Raw genomic sequence first — 20,152 nt, 5'->3', positions numbered from 1 at the left:
CCCGGGGCTGTCCTCACAGGGCGTAAGGACCACGAGTGTTAATTGAGCTGAGGTTATCGACTCTGATTTTTTTGATTTGTGTTTTTAAACAAGTACGCTCAGACATACGTGCTCTTCGTACCATTTCTCAGCAGCGGTGCTAGCTCTGAATGGGTGATGTAAAGGCTTGGTTGCTTTTGGTAAGCAGCACCTAGTTCGCAAAGCGAGAGAAGCGTAGGCCAGATCCTGCTGCCGTGTCTCCAGAGGGCAAGAGAGGGGATGAAGGTGAAGGTGTTGTTACGACTTTGTGAGGAACTTCCCATATGCTGTAGAGAGAAAAGCCCTTTGGTGGGGAAGGGGAGATGGGAGGGATCCTAACAATAATCCTAAAAACCCAACAAAAAGCGTGCTTATATCTAAAACTGATACTCTCACCCTGTGTCTGAGTAATAGGAAGCAAAGAAGAAGTTGTCTGTAAAGAAAAGCAAACTTAAAAAAAAGATCATGAGCGAAACCCAAGAGAGATTTGTAAAGAATGAGCAGTTTTAGGCAATTGAACCATTCTTTTTAAGGAATTAAGGAAATGATGGGTAGTGGATAAAATACTGTTATTCTAGCTCCTCGTTGGGGCTTTTCACTGAAGAGGGTCAGAGTGTTTCAGAAAGGACATCTCCCTGTTAACGGTGACCAGACTGAGGCACAGGGAAGCGATGTGATTTGACTATGGCCCTTTGCATTAAAAATATTTACCTCAAAGCTTGGCTTGAAAAAACTAACACAGATTGGCTGGAATATCGACAATATGACATTCTCAAAAATAGGCTGAATGAGCACTTAGGATAAATGTCAATAGGGCAAATTAAGGGAACTCGCCATACTTTCCATCTTCAGTAATGATCTGAAACAAAAAGGACCCAGCATAAAAACTGAAATACAGGGAAGGAACTGTCTAAGAAGTCAAGGGAGGATGAGGGAACAAGGAGGAAGAAAACAACTTGAGGTCAAGTATTTAGAAATGTCAAGAAGTAATAACCAAGGGCCAGTTTGCGTTGCCTTTACTTGACTTGAGCAGTGCCCGTTTCGCCAGCAGTCCCCTAGAAATGGTAGGGTACGTCACTGCCGCGTGATGGAGGCACTGTCTCATGGTGGGAAAACGAAAGGTAATGGTTTTTGAGACTATGTATAAGAAACACATACCCCTGCTTGAAAGAGGGATTTGCAGAAATAGGTTATTTGTATTATAAATTTCTAAGGCTGCCTCCTCCTAAACAGTGTCCTGCCAGCCTACATGAAAACCTCATGCCCAAGAGTGCAGGAGTGACAACTGTATCTCTCTCCCAAGCTAGAAGAAACCCACAGAGCCAAAACAAGTGACTGTAGTTAATTTAGAATATGGACATAGAGATTAAAGGATGCAGTAAATGTGTATTATCCAGTGGCCTGACAGCCTGTGTGATAGCTATCTGCTCATCTGCAAGAGCTTGAAGAGTGTAAACACCACAGAAGGAGAGTAATTGCTAAGGATGGTACAGAGAGAAGCTAAACAATTATGAATATTTGGATGAAATATAAAAAAATCAGGTTGAACAGCAGGGAAAAAGAAATCTCTCTGAGTGTTCATCTGATTGTGCATCCCATAGAATCTGAACTGTTTTAATATCTAAAAATAGACATAATTGATCTAATTATACTTTTCCCACTCTAATTCCTATCATGCCATAAATTACTCATCAAAGCTGCGAAGTATAACCTATTCCCAAGTTTTTCACCCTGTGGTCCAGACCTTCAGCTGCTGGAAATCTGTTTAGCTACAGTGATTTTCATTGTGCTATACTGATATCCAACTGTTCGAGGTCTGGCCTTTCAAATAGCTCTTAAACTTGATTCCGGTACACAGAAAAGCACACAAGTCCCCAAAGCATCATTTAAACAAATAACATTTGCAGACTGACTCACGCTGCTGCTTTATAAACTTCTAAGAATGTCACCGAAGCTTGTTGAATTACCCAACTTGTCTTTATTTGTTCCCACATCAAATCAGCAGCAATACAAGGATATTTCTAGATTTTTTTTTTGTTTGTTTCTAGCTTTCTGTTACCTTTCCTTAGCCACATTTACCTTTGGATCGTACGGCTTTTTGTCTTTGCTGAGTTAATGCAAGGATATTTCTAGATTTTTTTTTTGTTTCTAGCTTTGTTACCTTTCCTTAGCCACATTTACCTTTAGATCGTACAGCTTTTTGTCTTTGCTGAGTTAATGTGTGCAGCTGATCGCAGAACATTCGAATGCTTTCCTTGAGCTGCGTTGAGCCGTAGGGAATAACCAAGGTGTTGCGTGGCACCTCCTCGTTCCCACTGGTGAGGAAGCCCATGTTAAACCTCTGCTTAGAAGTAGTTTGGAGTTAAGAGCCTTGCTGTGAGATTTCTCCTTTGGTTCTCTCCAGTGTGGATCAGGATTTATTTCTGTAATAATATTTTAATTTCCTTAGTTTCCACTTTGTAGCTCACCTTCAACCACTGGCATTTGCTGTGTTACGGAAATGGGTACAGACACATACGTAGGTACAAATTATTTGTGTATCTGCTGTGGTTATGCATCCAGTGACTTGCTGCTTGTAGAAGAGGAAATGCTGAGGATGTGATCCTTCCTACATATGTGTAATCAAAGGTGGGAAGCATTCCAGAGCAGCTGGGTGAAACCACTTGTCTGGGGTTGTTAAGAGTTGAACATGGATGCTTGTTTTGTTTTCCGTAGTTCTGGGAGGGGGTTCTTAAGCAGCAGAGGAGGCACTGACCCATGGTGACATGAGAAGTTAGGGGGACCAACAGCAAGTGTGTTGCAAGGCAGAAACTGAATTATTTTTTCACTGCAGAGTCCATCGGAGGTAGCGGAGGGGGGATTTCTTTTGTCAGCTTCCTGGCAGAGGACAATTTGTCATTTTCTTGCGGAGACCACATTATTAAGTTTGTTAAGAAATGCTGCGTGGGATCCAGAGGTTATGAAAAAGATGAGCTGTACCGTACCAAGAGCCAGCTGTGTTGATGAAACAATTTTCCCTCCAAGTAACGTGGTGATGAGGCTAAGATGTCTTGTCATCGTCATCTTCTCCTGAAGCATGGGCCAATGTACAGCTGCTGGTTATATGCCGCTGTTGCTCATGTTCACAAGGGTTTTCTAAGGTTGCTTATAGGATGAAGCAATCGGTGTTTTTTTGGGTGGAAGAGGCTACTGAGGTGGGATATTCCTGGTGCATTTCCACCAATTTGCTGTTTGTTCTTGGGCAAACTGTGCTGGAGGAAGCCTTGGCTTTCCCTCTCTGAAAATGTGTGTCCTGGGGAGGGCTGTGGGATGGCAGTGCTGTGCCCACCCCGCTCACCAGGCAGATTCACGACTGTGTGATCAGGGCAGCACAAGGAGTCCTTCCTTCGCTTACTGGGGAGTCCATCCCGGTGGAAACAGTCATCTGGAAGTTGCTGGGCTGTGATGAGTCACAAATTATGTTCTTATAGAATTTGAGACTCTTCAGTCCAAGGTGTTTTGTACATGCGGTAGATTTATTATCCTACAAGTCAGTCTGTCTCTTACTACTATTTCGTTTAAATTTCTCTTTTTCGGATGGGCAGATGGCGGAGCGCACTGGAGTCAGTTGAATGGACTTGAGGAAGTTTAGTTAGTATTCCAGAAGGCAATCCTGCTTCTCAGACAGCAGAGTTACAGTGACTGGGAGGAATAATAAAGTGTTCAAACTGAAATCAATCCAGCAGTTATTTAGCCAATACCTGCAGCAAATTTGGCATATTAAAGACCTCTCAGTGCCAGCTGATGAAATAATTTCCAGCCACTTTTCTTCCAGCACACCAATAACTGCTCCTCCTTCATGTGTTTGGCATGATGATTGTTGTGGAACTACTAAAAACAATAAAACATGTTCCCACAAGGTGTTTTAAGTTTACAAAGCAAAAAGTGGTAAAATGGATGGCAGGGATCTAAGATGCCCCGAAGTCTTAATTTTCAGTTTTGCAAAGGCAGAAATTATTTTTCAGCCATACCAAGAGGCACAGAGCTGGAGCTGTGCTCTAGTTTGTGAGGTTTGGCCTGGAACTGCTGTGGTTTGTTTTTAAGATCAGCGTATAGGCGCTGTGCAAGCACAAGTAGAGGGTAGGGAGGGGAAGGCTGATCATCATTAATACACACAGACACATGGAAGGGATGTGATCTGGTTGAAAACTATGTTTTTCTCTCAAAGTATTACATCTACTATATGTTATCACAATTAACATTTAGTATTACTGGAATGGAGAGGACTTACCAATTAAAAATTCTTTTTCTCACTCCCTCTGTCCATTTCTTGGCTTTATCCATTCATTTGCCTTTTTTTTTGTTTTGCCGTGACTTCTTTTTTTTGGTCATACTTAAAATCTTCTCTATGAAGTCAGGTAGTGAGTAGTCGTGTCCATGTCAACATGAGGATTGCCACACTGGAAGCACGTGGATGTGCATGCAGGGGCACACAGATGTGGAAAAGCCTCCTGAGATCACTGGCTGTAACCCATCGGTGGATCAGCCTGCAAATAAGCAGTGCTTTCAGATGGCAACTGGCCATGCTGAAACAGCAACCCCGGTCACCGTAGGGAGACTCTTCAAAGCGCGTGAAGTTAAGTGCATGCATTAACGTGTGGCTGTGGCTCAGTCATTTTTCTTCCTGATTAAAGCCTCTGTATGAGCATATGTAGAGAACATAACTCACCCCTTTTTGAAAGACTAAAAAACCCCCCAAAGACAACATGTGCTCTTATTGAGCTCTAATGCAAGCTCTGTAATTAAACAGAAATCCAAAATAAGGTCTTTGCTTGGCAAAAAAGAACCTAATTCTTGCCATAAAACCTGGCAATACCATTAAGTTCAGATCAGTTGAAGGGAATGTACATGAAGAAACACTAGTGCCCTTAGGGACTCTGCAAACCTGAATATTAGAAAATTCCCATCTGGTGATCGGCTTAGGAACCAAAGGAAGTGTAGAAATTTGCTGGCAAACTCTTCAAAACTGTTCTGCGTATTGAAAAGACATTAGCAGGGAGGCTATATTTTGCCTGATACTGTTTCTGTTACATCTGGTGTGAAAGCTTGGTACCACCGAGTTCAGCATCAAGACCATAATGAATTTAAGTGGGAAGGAGATTTCACCTCAAATGAGGTTATATCTGAGATAGAGTTTGGCACCTGGCTCAGTTCTGACGTTTAATTTGGTGAGCTGATCATCCTGAGGACAAATCTGCTAAAACATAACGAGGGCTTCCCATCTTGGGCTGGAGTCCTGTCTTTGCTTGGCTTGGCCCTGATCTCACCACACAGGTGCAGGCGTCGGGGCCACACTGGGCACGTTCAAGCCGACGCAGGCATTTTCTACAGTAGCAAATGTTTTCTGGACGTGCTGAAAAATGCAGCCTGTTGTTTCAGCAGCCGTCTTCCTCACGGGTTTGGCAGGAATCACAAGGTGCTTGAGCAAGTCAGTTAGCTGAGGGCAGAGTGTTTTACTAGCCTTACCACCACAGCTGAACTTCCCAAATGTAGTGATCCCCGACCTGACTAAGGCTTATTTGAGAGACTACAGACTCCACAGAAAAGTTATCCTTAATTTGAGTGAACTTTGGAGCAGCCTAACCTCTTTGCCATTGTCTCAAGGTGTTGCACAGTACCTTTGAGCCAGCTAGCATCGTCTCCCTTTCCACCAACTCTTGCGGTGAGTTGCTGCTGCCTGCTGCATCTCGTCAGACTTCAGTTCAGGTTGGCCAACAGCAAGGACCATACCTGTCATTTCTCCCAGTTTCTTGCCCTTGATGCTGCAGCAGAGCCCTAGGTTGCCCGCTTCCAGAGAAGTAGTGTAGGTCTCTTCTCTTTTCCTCTATGGGAGTGATTGTAGTTTGAGAGAGATGATCCTATTCACTTTCTTTAAGAAGGCAATAAAGATTCTTGAAGATGAAATAAAAAGGCATGTTTCACACAACAAAAAGGCAGCATAAATTGACATATTTTCCAGAAGGTCTCACAGTGCTAAAATTGATGAGTTTGTAGCATTTCGGGCAGTTATATCTCCCATTTTGTTTTGAGGAGACCCTGTCAGCTGTGCAGGAGACAGGAGAGCATCTGAAGGAAGCTTACAGGAGTAGGCAGCAGAGAATTCAGAAGGCGGCAACAGCTACCAAATTCAGCAATGCGTGAGGAATATGTTTAAGTGTATTTCCAGTGCCTTGGCATGTCCTTAAAAGTTCTTAAAAATAATGAAATTTAAGCACGAAATCAGATACTTCTGCTGAATTAGAGCTGAGGGCTCCAAATACACCGGCGGCATCTGCCCGTCTCGACTCCTGTGCTGTACGCTTACGTCAGGGAGTCTCTGCAAGGATGTAATTGAAGGATTGGTCCAGGAATTCACGGTTGCCTTTGGATGTCTGTAAGAAAATGGCTTGGCATAGGCTGTGATAGTTTGCATCTCAGCCAGAATTTTCAAGGAGTTGCAAATGGGAATAAATCATTTCCCTAGCAGAATAGGAAGTCAGATTTTGTTGATTTTTGTTTTGGCGAGAACAGTTCCTCTTTGCTAAGGGTAAGAGTTTTGTTCTTAACTCTTCAAATGAGAAAGATGAAAATGTCATTATAGTCACAGCAGGTACCCTGTCTTTTACACTAAGTTGCTGCTTGGTGTTCTAGATAGGTAGAGCATCTCTTGCAAACAGCTGGGAGTCAAGTAGGATCAGATTCAATTCTGTCCTGTGAGTAGTCTCACTCCTTCTTTCCTCAGCTACGGCATAAATAATAGTAGCAGAATGTGCCTGTAATAGTCTGATGGTACCTAGTTACTGGGTGGGATATGAAAAAGCAATGTGAAACTGGCTACAGCCAGGGTTACTGCTTTGTAAACTTCTTACTCTGTATTTCCATATAAATACATGTCAACCGATTACATTTTTATGGAGTTCCAAGTGAAGCCCCGGACGATGGGTGCTTTGGCAGGTCTCTGATCTAAGAGTCTTTCCAAATAAATATTCAGTGCTCTTCAAAGTGGAGTGGTTTTGGACCCCCAAGCACGTAGAATTTACTGCCTACCTCTGCGCTGAAGGCTGACCCAAACACGGCAGAATTTGAATTCCCTCCGTAAAATTGACTCCAGTAGTTCTGCACATTATTCTCCCTGTCTCCCATTTAGCATGTTAGTCTGCTGACAGTAGAGTACACAGCACTTAGCAGCTGGTTTGTGGAACCATCAGTCAGGAAATTATATGATAAATAGGAGGTAGCCAGGTTTAGTGGCACTTTATTCTGCTTCAGCAGTTTTAGCCTGACTTTGGAAAAGTCATTGTGTGGTTTTTCTTGAAGGTTGCAACAGGAGATGGCCACAATGTAGTAACTTATTACGTATACACTTGAGTTACGATGCTCACAAGCTGTATTGCTCGTGTGTAAATAATAAACTGTGAGATGGATAATTATGTTGGGTTTTGATGTGCAGCTCTGCTCCAGTTGGCGCAGGGCTGACGGAGACAGCTCCCTGTGCCGTGATGGAGTACGGCTGTGTCCCAGATGGAAACTGCAAACAAGATGCAACCAAGATACACAAAGCAGCTTAATGTCAGAGGACTCAAAAAGGTGTTCTTGGAGATTTATATCCTGTGTGTGAAATACAACTTGTTGCACAGGCCCCACAATGAGGAGTACCCTTTTTGGGTCGCTTAATACTCATTTTCCATTCCCTAGATAGGGGAAGATAGATGATCGCATTCAGGAGGGTTAAACGGTGTTTTGCTGCATAAACACTGGGACTGCTTTTAATGGGTACGTGCTCAGGCTGGATGAAGGTGGGACAGTGGGGAGGCTTGGTGTCCTGAACAGGATTTCTTGCCTTGGCCAGGGGGGGCCCGTCCTGTCTGACATGAGTGAGGGTGACAAAATCTCTGCGGGTTCACCTGTGCTCTCCAGGCTCACTCTTCGGAGACACGTAGGGCAGAGAAGGACTTGCCGGTGCGTCTACAAGGGCATGAGTGACTTCCTTCTTCACTGAGAAAAAACGGTAGCAGAGTTTTTGTGCTGAAATGCCAGACATCTGCTTTAAAACCTTCCCCCTTCAGCTTACGCTGCTGCGGTCAAATACCAGTGAAGCAGGGAACAGGGCAGGCAGGGAGATGTGCTAAAACACACTTCTCGTGCCCCTTTTCCCCTTCCCCACCGTGGCGGCTGGTGAGGCGTGTGTTTCAGGAGTTAGCAGCAAGCATCCTGCGCTCGGACGATGACGGCATGTTGACAGGGGTACCTGGTCATCTCTGACCCACCTTGACTCCCACTGAAGCCCAGGAGTGCTCGGCATGGGGAGTGAAGCTTGTAGCAGATGGCATGCCGAGGTCCAGTTGGTGCAGCAGAACCAGAATTAAAGTTACCGTGAGTTTGAGCTCCCAGCTCACCGTAGTAAGCCACAATTATTTTTCTTTTCTGAGCCCTGAGTCAGTCAATGGCAAAAATGTGCTGTGGCTCATCACATGCTGGTGGTGAATCATGAAATCAAGCTATGAAACTGGACAGGCCTTGTCAGATATTTCCAGATTTTCCTGAAATACTGGCACTGTTTTCTCAGAATTTATGCGATTTCCCCTTTGTCCTCTCCGCTTACTCCTCAGGGCCATGAGGTTCGTTCCTCTAGTTCTTTCTCCTGCTTCAAAATGTAACAATAAACCAACCCAACTTTTGACAAATACCAAGGGGAAAAATCCCTTTTTTTTTTTTCTCTTTTCCCACCTCCAGCCATCTCTGGTTGGCATGAGGGAACTGCTTTCACAGATAACATAATCTAAGAGGAGGATTACATTTTGCTGACTAGGAAAGGCAGGCATTACAAGGAGAAGATACGTTCAGGAGTCAGCAGGCAATACTGAAATAGGCCTAGTTTTACTGGCGGTGCATAATTCAAGTTTTCTTTCTTTCTCGAAGCATTTTAGTAAATCCATGACATGACCTAATGTCTGCACTTCTCAGCTCTTGGTGTCGGACAAACGCATGACTTCATCCAAAGTGGAAATGGGGTAATAATTGGGCAGGATGGGTTGGTTTGGTGCCGCTGGCGATGCTCAGCATCTCGTCTGAATTTCAAGCTTTTGGGAGGCAGTAACCTGTGTTAGGCACACAAATCGCACCGATGTGCTGGTGCGGAGAGCTTTGGTCCATACGTGTTGTGTTTCCAAAGCTGGGAAGCAATCCTGCTGCAGGAGCAGTGGGGAGCGACCGGGTGGGTTTTGTGCTTGGCCCCCCAGGGCAGAGCCCGTGGGGGTGGTGGGGGCACATTCCCCCCTTTGTCAACCTCGTTGCCAAGGCTCTCCAAAACCAGCGGGGAACGGGAACCCTGGCAGCTGCAAAACCCCTCGTCCTGCGAACGCCTTGGAGGAGACGGGGCAGGGGGGCTTCCTGCAGCCACGGGTCCCCGGCTCTCCAGCTGTGGGGACAAAGGAAGGACCCTTCCTTTTTAAGAGCGGTGTATGAAATGAGTCCTCCTGTCCTCAGATACGTTCCTTCGGATGTGACCATCAATATGACGCAGTTAAACATCTCCAGTACAGCATTTCCCAATTGCATTTCCCTTTTAACTGTTGTCTGATTTACTCCAGATAGTCATTTCTCAGCGTACCGCTTCGGTTTTGCTTTCCATTGTAGGATTGTGTGTACATCTCTAAGGATACACTTTTTTTATTGCATTGTATTCTCTGCTTAGGGTTTTCGTCCTGGGATGATTTTTTTTTTCTTGTTTTAATAAAAAATAAATAAATTGGGAATGCTTATGAAAGACTCGATGGTCCTTTTGATCTGACACTTCACATATGAGCACATAATTATTTATTAAAGACTTCTTTATGTCCCTTTCCATTTAAGCTATAAAAAGAGAATATTAAAATTAGTAAATACATATTCATGCAAACACTGTGGGCCAAACTCTCCTCTCGGACAGGCCTAACTGACTGCAGTAGGGAAGGGGAACGCGACCCGTAAGTCGTAGCACTGTTGACACATGGTTTTCAATATCTGTTCCTTCTTTATGAATGTTGTTTTTAAAGAGTCGTTGGAAATAATCAAATCTGGGAACCTCGCTTGTTTTTTCAGATCCGCCTCACCTCTTTCCAGCATTCCACCCTCCTGTACCAATTGATGCGAGACATCATGAGGGACGCTACCATTACGAACCATCTCCCATTCCTCCTCTGCATGTGTGAGTATTCAGTATTTCCCCTCACTTCAGCTGCCTGGAAGAACGAGCAAGTATACGAACCTTTGCAGTGCTTAAAGCCGTGCACCCGTAGCACTTTGCCAGTCTTGCCAGAGCGCAAGGTTTACTTTCGGAAAGTGGCAAAGTTATCTGTGCTTGAAGCAAAACCCAGGCTGGTGCCTGAGGAATTCCTGTTATAATAGGTGGCTGGCAACTGTTATGTATATGTTTTGCTGACATTGATCCTGTGTGCTGTTGTTCTATAAATACTAAATCAAAAAGTGCTGAACCTTGTGAAATACAACCAGACAAAACATGTATTTTTGTCTGTATTAGGCTTGGGATTCTTCATAGCTAAAATTTCCTCTTGTGCCAAAGGTGGTTTGTTTTTTGTTTGTTTGTTTTTTCTAGTGACTGCTATGAAGCATAATGAAATTTTTGGTAAATTTTCATAGTCCTGTTGTGTGCATGCACAGGCAATCGGTTGATTGATGGGAATGTCACCCAAACAAAATGGCAAATGTGATAGAGCACATGGTTTACACAAAGATAAAAGAAATGAATACCAGTGATAACATGCATTAAAAAAGGGTGGTAGTGGTAAAATCCTGTAGAAATAAATACTATCATATTCTATATGGGGAGACAGATACCAGCATTACAGAATAAAATGGTGGTTGTGTCCAGAAAAATGCTATATACTATTAAAAATGGAGCTGAAAAGCAGGACTTGGTACTTCGCTAAAAGGCTTGATATATACATTTAATCATATCTACTAATCACCTCTCATACTGAGAAAATGCAAGAAGAAAAGCACGAGTAATACTTTGAAGAATAATGCTAGTTGTTTAGATGGCAGATTGCTTTGCTATGGCTATTAGTTACAGCAGTGTAATTACATATATGCAGAAGAAAAATGAAGTTGTTTTAAAACAAGTCCTCCTCTGTGAGCAGAATTAATTGATATTAACAATCCTAACTACATGCCCAAGTACCCACACAATATTTTACTAACAGTTTTTTTGGGTCAGTCTTCTATTACTGAATTGTAATTTCGGAGAAAATTTGCCTGGAGGTAAGTAATAAATCTGTGTTGTAGTCGTCTTGGGCATTAGAGGAAAAGTGGGTATTTATAGAAAAAGAGAGCGCAGAAACTTGTGATTTATTCCTCAGAGTTCCTCTGATGCATCACTATTAACACCACAGTCAACCACATCGTAAAATATACTCAAATACATGCTTAAATTTGCTGCTAAAAACCGTTGTAAGCTGAAGGTGGCAGGCTCAGACAGAGTCATTACTCGGTCATCCTAGATTTTGCAGTGCAGTGAATATTCTGCCTGGATGTTTTTGGGAGCTGGGGGGCCGATCCTGCTCCTTGTGAAGCTAGTGGGGAAATTGCCTTTGTCTTCGGTGCGAGGCAGAGGGGATCGGGAGCCCTAGGAAGTGTTTTAACCTGCATCTGCAGAGGACCTTCATCCAAAACCTGGGTACCGCCTGTGAGCCTTCACGAAGGCTTCTGGATCCCGTACCAGGTGGGACCCTGCCTGGCTGTGCTGAGCCCTCCCTGGAGCCTGGGCCCCATGAACCCAGCTCATACCATGACACCCTGCACTCGTGGGCAGGGCTTTTGGGTGGGTAGACCACCCTTCCTCGCTTCGGGTGACAGTGAGAAATCGGGACTAGCAACCTACTAAATGCTAGGATTTCTGTAACAGCCCCAAAAGACGTTGAAAATACCTCATGCTTCGCGCCTTATTTGCGGGTCAGCGGTAGTCCCCTCCAACGCCAAAATCAATGCCCCTTCTACGGAAAGGTACCGCACGCCCCCGCTCCCTGCCGTACCCCGCGGTGCTGCGGTGATTCAGCCGGGCCTTGCAGAGGCTTGTCAGAGACGAGGAGATCTTAGTGTGATGGGATATGGCTGCAGGCAGCTGCTTTAGAAGTAACACCCTGATACCAGCCCAAACTTTAAACTCAGTATTTCCTTGATATTGGCCGTTTATTTTTCCATTAACTTCTGTTGAGTCTTCTGCTCGTTTGGTTTGTGTCGCCATTGAAAAGATGAGCTGTAGTGGACCCTTGGAGCTGTGGTGGTCAATGTAATTCAATGTAAATACACAGTTAAGCATCTTAAAAAAAAAAAAAATAATCAGTTGGACTCCAACAGCTTCTTCGGAGATGTTCAGATTTGTCATGCTTCTGCACTTTTCAGGAATACATCTTAATGTACGTATGAGGTAGACACCCAACAGTTTTCTTGCAAGTTTTACAGAGCTTGGTGTGAGCATCACTTAGGAGTGTTAGATTTGGGATCGCTTGAAGCCATTGCTTGAACTGCTGTCCTAACATCCATTAAAAAAACCCAAAAACAAACGAACTGAGTCTGAGAAGTTATTTGAGAGTTCCGAGAGAGAATGGGAAGAACACCAGTGAGGATACAAATGTTTACCCACAGCTTCATCAATGACTTCATTGTATGAGTGGTTTTCTCCTCAACTTCACAATACTCTCAAATGTGCGTGTGTGTGGAATATAAATTAAAAAAAAAAGTGCAAAAAAAAAAATTGGCTTTGTTCCAGTTATCCGAGCTCCTAGAAATGTGTTCCAGGACCTGTCAAGCCTTAGTGGAATTAGTTTAGATATAATACAAGTGCAGAAAAAATGTGGAGAGGGCCTTGTCCGCATGATACCTACAGTGTGTGCGCTTAATTTTGAACAATGGCCAAGTAGAGAAGAAGAAAGGAAGGAGGAATTTTCAAGGTGTTGCAGGGCTCTTATGTACTTGCAGCTCTAAAGATGTATCTGTATTTATATGTATAATTCTTGTAGTTTAATTGCTGATGGGCAGAACTGTTGTATCCCAAATTTCAGCCTGGAGCCAAATTTTATAATTTGAGTTATAAACCCCTAAAATACGGGTTTATGTTTATGATGGAATTGCTGACAGATGCTTATATATAGTGGGACTAGCAGGCATTGCTGTAATTATGCTATCGTATCCTATCATTAAAGATTTCAATTGAAAGAGGTTTATAAATTGTTTTTCCTCTTAGATAAACCACCCTACATTAAGGCATCAACGATATGGTGCAGAATTAAATTAAAATCTCATAAAATGAAATATGTTCTGTATTAGCTGTTTGACACTTAATTTGCCTCTGAATGAGTAGAGGAAATCACAAATTAACCTGCCTTTGTTTTTCCAGCCATGGCTTATTAGGTGTTAGAACAACTGCAATTACAGCCCAATAATAACCCCCAACCCTTATGAATATGTACTGAAATGTGTCACTTTGTGTTACCAAAACCTGTTTGTTAGGTCTGTGTAGTTACCCTGGAATTTCTGCGCTACGTCCTTGGTTTATACTTCAGGGAAGATGTATGCGACTTAAGTTGTTCTTTAGTGGCAACGCAGGAACAGTGGAATTGGAGCTGGAGCTTGTGTGTGGGGTTTTTTTTGTTTGTTTGTTGGTTTTTTTCCTTTCTTCAAATTCAAGGCATCAAGCTTAGTTTAAAAAAAAAATTCTAATAAACCGTAACTCAGTTTTGCTACTTTTCATTGAACTAGCAACTTAAATTACTTGTTAAATGTTGTATGATTAAAACATACTAAAAGAAGCGTGACTTTAGTAATCCCACTGTTTACTTTGGTTTTCTTTGTTGTTGTTTTTGTCTAGCTCTTTCTTCATTTTCAAATTTGATTTCTGAAGTAAGGTACTAAAGGAGAAAATGAAGCTAAACTGCGTTTTGGTCCTTGGCATTTGCTCGGCCATCCAGTAGAGTGTGATGCCTTTTCCAGTTGGTGTACAGTGGTTCAAAATCATGCTGCTAATCAGGGTGTTTATTTGAACATAAACTAATACTTTAAGCATGCTATTTTTTTAATTTTTTTTTCCACTCTTGAGGAACCAAATCATACATTTACTATTGGCTAACTCTTCCAGTTGCCTGATGTCTTTGTTGACGTTGGCTTTGTTGGAATGAGAGTTGTTAGCAGCGAGCAGAGGAGAAACAAGGATGTCTTGACTGTTTTTATGACTGTGCAACTGTAAATAACTTTATAGTCCCACAACTTTTAAAATCTAACTTAGCCAGGATGAGAGTTTTTATTTATTAATTAAAAAAAAAAAAAGCTCCTAAGGCAAAGGCAAACCTCTAGTGATGGATTTAACCTCAGCGATTTAGGAAGCTACTGTTCTTGGTCTTTCATTCATTCCCACACCTTCACTGAGTTGCATTGATAGGTTGCTCCCAATCTGCTTCATTTCAGAGTTGGGTTGGACAGCCTTTGAAGGTGACCTAACCGGGTATCTCCAGGTGCTTTTAAGGTGGCTGTGAAGGAAGCATGCTCCTGCAGAGGTGGGGCAGGGGACAACTGCTGGGTGGCAATATCAGGGATGGCGCCAGGGTGGTGGCCTGTGTACATCTCCGAGCAGTTAATGCACATGTTGTAGGAGGCTAGTAGAACACTAAAGTTTCAGGGCTGAGTGTACTACAAGATACACCATGCATGCTCCAAAACGTCGATCCATTTAGTCTCCATCTGTCTTTCTGTTGCCATCCCATGTTACGTTAGCTCTGAACTGTGAGTAAGGGAGCATGAGCAGGTAAAGCTAAGGGGAGGTGCACTGATGTGCCTACGGCCATGGGCAGGCTGCCCTTGCAAGGAGGAAGCTGCAAGGTAAAACTGCTGTCGTGTAGCTTCCTAGGGTCAGTGATGCTCCAGGGACCTTTTTTTTCCAACTGCTGATGGAGGCTAGCGGCATCTGAGTTTGGCAGTCTTACGCCCTGAAATGATGCACGTATAGATAATTGTGCATGTGCCTAACACGAATGCCTTGAACAGAGATTTCGAACTGTGTGAATGCACCGGTACTAAAGCAAAGCATGTGTTTTGCTTGCAGTCAGCTTCGAGTTGATAAAAAGAGAGTCCGATTCTTAGGTAGGTTGTTTCGTATCCAATTTGTACAGACATCAGCTACAGAAGGATGAAAAGGAAAGGAAAGTCAGGCTCAGACGCTCGGCTTTCGTCAGTCTCTGATTTTGGACCACGCAATACAATGAGGGCTGTCCAGATGTGAGAAGATTAAAGCATTGGCTCTGCAAAATATCCTTGATTATGAGAGAAACCGCTTGCCATACATGTGACAGGACGGTGAGGTTTTCCTAGCCCGATCACGTGACATTTTGATCTTTCCTTTGCGCTTTCATTCCTAAGCTCTCATTTCTTTTAAAAATCTTAGTATTTAAACCTCTGAAATGTTTTCCCTGCTGCTTTACCTCAGTGTACCTCTAAGCTGGAGGCTTGGCAAGGAGTCCATCAGCTTGTCAGAGCATTCGCCGATCCTTTCACAGTGGGAAGGGGAGCCCCACCCAGAAGGAAAAAAATCACTCGTTGAATTGGCTTGAATTACTTTAAGACTTGGAATGGGTTTTATGGTTTAGCCAGGAGCCATCGAAGAAGACAGACTGGGAAGCTTTTTTGATATGAAAAGGTGACTGTAGTTACAACTTTCCAAAATCATCTATGAACGTATTTTCTGTAAGCAGGGAGAAATCTTGTATTAAATGGGAAGCACCCCAAGAAACCTGTCCCTGGGAGTGAAGCGCAGCGCCGAGAATAAGCAGCTCCTGATAGCCTGGAGGATTTTTATAGCAAGTCTCCGAGAAGGAAGCAGCATGGTCTGGTGACTCGTTAAGGTTATTCAGAGTTGGTTATATGCCATGGATATGCGTGTTGTAGGCTCTGCGGGCAACACGTATGCCTCTCCTCTTAGTGACAGAGCACCTCGGCGAGGGTAGTTTACAGAAGTCAAATCGCAGGGCCAGATGTCCGCACATAAACTTCAGCAGACAGTTTTTATTCAGTGCCAGGCCTTTTACAAAGCAGGGAAGAGGAAGCCTGAGTCTAGACCAGAACTGCAATCTCTCACTTGCTATATGGTGTTGCATCATTTAAAATAGTGAATCAGTGTTTTGTTTAGCTGTTGGTACTTGTTTAGTAATATTTACCTTAAGACTTGCCGATCGTAAATTTTCCTTTGCAAGCAGGCTTGCAGAGTAGCTTCAGCAACAGACTCTTTTTAAAAACTACCTGAAACTGGGAAAAGTATGGAAAGCAAGTTATTGGTGGCATATATTGAATTGCAGAAAAGAAAGATATGTGATTCTCTTAAATTTTTCATTCTCAGAGACACTGAAAAGGAAAAAAAAGTAGGTAAAAATGTGGGTAAAAATAGTTAAATGTTTTTGAATGTAGCTGTTTTGCATAAGTTCAGTTACATTGATTTGTTTAGGTAAGCTGTAGTCTGAAGTTTCTGCACACTCAATTCAGCTCTTCTATATCTCTCACAGATTTGTTCTCTTCCTCCTAGGAAGAAGCAGTATTGAGAAAAGAGTACCTTATTTAAAAGTTCATTTCCACTGGCAAATAAATCTAGATCAAGTAAGGATTCACTGCTAAAAATCATCCCTGTTCTTAGCCAGCACGTTTACATGAAAGTCAACAGAATTGCCTCTAAGCGCACCAGATTACATTTGGTTCACATCATTCATCTGTTTCTGTGGCGGATAATACTTTGTGACATAATCATTTTCTCTGGAGTAGCTAATTGTAATGCCAAGGAACTACAGATTTATAAAGGAGAAACAATAGCAGCAGATAAATATTGCGTTAACAGAGGCTCTTTGTTCTTCTCGTACAGCCAGCTTTGATTTCGGGATGGCTGGGGAAGTTACAGCGATTCAAATAAGAGGAAAATTTTGGTGGGATTTTTAACAGAGAAGGAAAAGCTTGTAAAACGCATTGGTTTGTTTTGTTAAAAATTCTTTGGTAGGCACTTCCCTCAAATCTTCTGTGTTTTGTGGTTTTTTCTTTTTTCCTTTTTTTTATGTCAAGAAAAGCGCTTGAGAGGCAGCAGCCCCCAGCCTTAATGAGAAAGGCATGCTTCCACCGGCCGGCTGGCCACCTCTCATGGTACGGTCACTTGGCAGTAGCAACAACTCACAGGGCAACTCCCCGCGGCGACGCGGAGGGAGGAAAAAGATCGGTGGTCCTCGGGAACGCTCCTCTGCTGATCTGAAGGGAATGGGTTGCCTGAACCCCACCTGAGAGGCAGAGGAGTAACAGGTTTGTCTGGTGGGGCCCAGTCCAGTGAAAGAGATTCTTGGAGAGGTTTGTATGGATTATGTTTGTTGCAGAGAAATGGTTCCTAGGTTTATCAGCAGGGAGGTATCTGTCGGCACTGGGCAGCGCTGCCGCTTAGCTGATACACCCCATCTGGGCCGTTAACAGTGCTTAGATGAATTCTCAGCTGCCAGTGAGAAGTGGTTCCCTAAGGCGGGCTTTCAAACCAGCATGAATTAAGAGATGATGGAAGCAAAATGAATGACCAGCAAAGTCATGCCTCGGGCCACCGTGTTGTATGTTAAATTTTTCTGTAGACTGAGGAATAACTAGGCATGACTTCGAGCTTTTGGGGCACTCCCTGTGTGCAGATGTGTGTACAAGTGTGCATATTTGTGTGTGTGTGTGCATCCTCTTTGCACAATGGGGTGAATATCTTTCCTTGCGTTTATTGTGGACTGAGTAATTCTAGATCTTTACACTTAAAACTAATGGAAGGAGCTACACAGAGTCTGAGAAAGATGGGAAATAGAGGGAAAACATGAACAAAACCAGTAGAAAAAATATTCATGGGCAAAAACATTGAGAACATGTGGTTCGTTACCTTAATTTAACATTTAACCAAAAATACATAGAATAGCTGCAATACTAGAGTTCAGCTGCTTGAAATTTCTATTATCTCATTCTGTTATCAGCTGCAAAGAATGCAAGCTCTAAATATAGCGCACATTCAGAGGCTCTGAGCCTGTGGTTTCTTGGACAAAATTCCTGTGTTCTTTGTGCTGTAGTCAGCAGTATTAGTCGAGTGAGCAGATATTGACTGCGGTATTCACGTGCAGTGAACCAGAAGCAAGCCAACTCTATAGAGGCTGCTGTCAAACTTGTTGCAGTGGCCTGTGAGGTACTGGACTGTGACAGACTCCTTTTTTTTCAGTACAATTCTTCCACTCATGTTAAATCTCGCTTCAATGAGAACTGAAATGTTACAGTCTTAGCGTTCTTTCTTTCATTCTCTTTTTTTCCCCCCCCTTTCTTTTTTTAAAGCGTACTGGGGAGATTTCTGTGTTGTGAATTGGAAGTCCCTAAAGTGAGAGTAGGTATAAACTGGAAGAAATGCGAGCAATGAGTACATCTGCAGTGTGGGAGCACGGAGCATCTTCATCATACTCTCAGGCAATCTTTCCCTGACTTAGGCTCTCTCCTCCCCCAACAAAGACATCATCTCCTATAATCTTGGAGTATGGATTGAGTTTAGTTGAGACTCTTTTCCCCCAAAGGAAGAAAAACCAGAAGTTAAACAACACCTTGTTTCCCTTTTTGTCACCCCTTACTCAACCCGCTCTGTGTTTTTAGTGTGTATTTATGTATATGTCTATAGTTGTTTGCATATTTGTAACAAAAAGCAGGCTCTCAAGCTGGTGTCAGCTGTGTTTCCGAGATGCAGGAGACTAACTAACCATCCCTTGCGTATTCTCTGTTATGTGATGCTAAGAAAAAAAAGAGACCAGACCCTAATTCCACCCAAAGGAATGTGCTCAGTGGGTGTTTTATCTGTGTGCCTCAGGGTAGGCTGGGCCAACATTTGTGACTGATGTTATCGATTAATAGAGGAAACGATTTAAAGAAAAATGTTACGCTGTTTGATTTTTGCTCTTAGGATGCTTTACATGACCAAGGAAGGACTTGGGACCTTATTTTAGAACAAGCTTTTCCTTGAAGCTGGGCCCTATGAAGTTACTGCTAAAAACCAGGCGAGAATATATAGCTTAGTCCCTTCCAGCACTGACTGTGTAGGTCTGAACCTACATTATCACTGCATTTATAGTCAACTCTATAGGGGTGTTGGTAATTTTCTGAAGACCCCGCAGAGGTTAGGCACAGAGGTAAAACATCCTGAAGCCCATGAGCCGGGAATACAAAGCTTCTGAAGGAACAAACTGGCCTATCGTCTGCTTGAAAGCATTATTTATGAGGTACTGTGACCATTGGTGTTAAGGATCAACAGAAAATTAAGGAGTATTTCGCACGAGGGAGAATTTCTAAACATATCAGATTTAAGTGGCTATCTCTTTAAAGATACACATCGTTCAGGCTTGCTGAAATTCAGCCTAGATTTATCATGCCTTTTCCACTGGCCTGTGGAAGAAAAGATTGATAGTCTGGCCCAGTTTATAGAGGCCACCAACGCAAATAGCCCCATTTAACAACATTGCGGACAGATTTGGCAGGGAGGGCAGGAGCTGAATGACCAGGGGCAATCAGGTGTTCTCTGCTTCACCCTGGAAGATCACTATCAGCGTACGTCATCAAGACAGTACCAAGAAAGCTTGCGTAGTTGCCTCTGTCTTGGTTGGACGTACTCGTTCCTTGGACGTCAGACTTCCATCCTGACACCTTTTCTGGGAACTGTGTGCCTGCTCCTGTGATTAAATGGAATTGCAGAGTTGCTGAGGGAGCAAATATGTAGGTCGCCCAGCTGGTGCAGGTGTGTCATGAGTTGGCCAGTTTGTTCCCCTTGGGTTTTTCTTCTGCACACCTAGCTACTGCCTGCTCTGTTTAGAGAACTAATAATGCTTCTAGCATATGGATGGTGCGTTTACCTCAAAGACTTCAAAACTGACTTTACTGCTTCTCTAAAAAATGTGCAGCCAGAACATGCATTCGCTTTACACTTAGCGCTTGTTTTTCATGTGTTTCCCCCTACAGTCACGTTAGAAATGGGGTCCCCATTCATTTCTGGTTCTTGAGATTGTTTGAAGTTACAGCTTTGCCCAAGAAATGCTTTCTTAACTCCAGTTTTGCA

At 43.1% G+C, this 20,152-nt stretch overlaps 1 protein-coding gene across 1 annotated transcript in view; it reads left to right on the top strand.

The window, feature by feature from the left end:
• Positions 1 to 20,152, top strand: part of LOC104162350 (transcriptional activator GLI3) — a gene marked incomplete at its 3' end in the record, with an annotated part of 155,937 nt that overhangs the window by 88,874 nt on the left and 46,911 nt on the right. The window contains exon 3 of the mRNA XM_009701062.1: positions 10,117 to 10,222. Coding sequence (XP_009699364.1) covers positions 10,117 to 10,222 — 106 coding nt within the window. The remainder of the gene's footprint in view (positions 1 to 10,116; positions 10,223 to 20,152) is intronic.

The sequence above is a fragment of the Cariama cristata genome, unplaced genomic scaffold (genome assembly GCF_000690535.1).
Source record: "Cariama cristata isolate BGI_N322 unplaced genomic scaffold, ASM69053v1 scaffold1235, whole genome shotgun sequence".
Lineage (NCBI taxonomy): Eukaryota > Metazoa > Chordata > Aves > Cariamiformes > Cariamidae > Cariama > Cariama cristata.
Note: the sequence above shows the minus strand (reverse complement) of the source record. Positions and strands in the feature narration are given on the sequence as shown.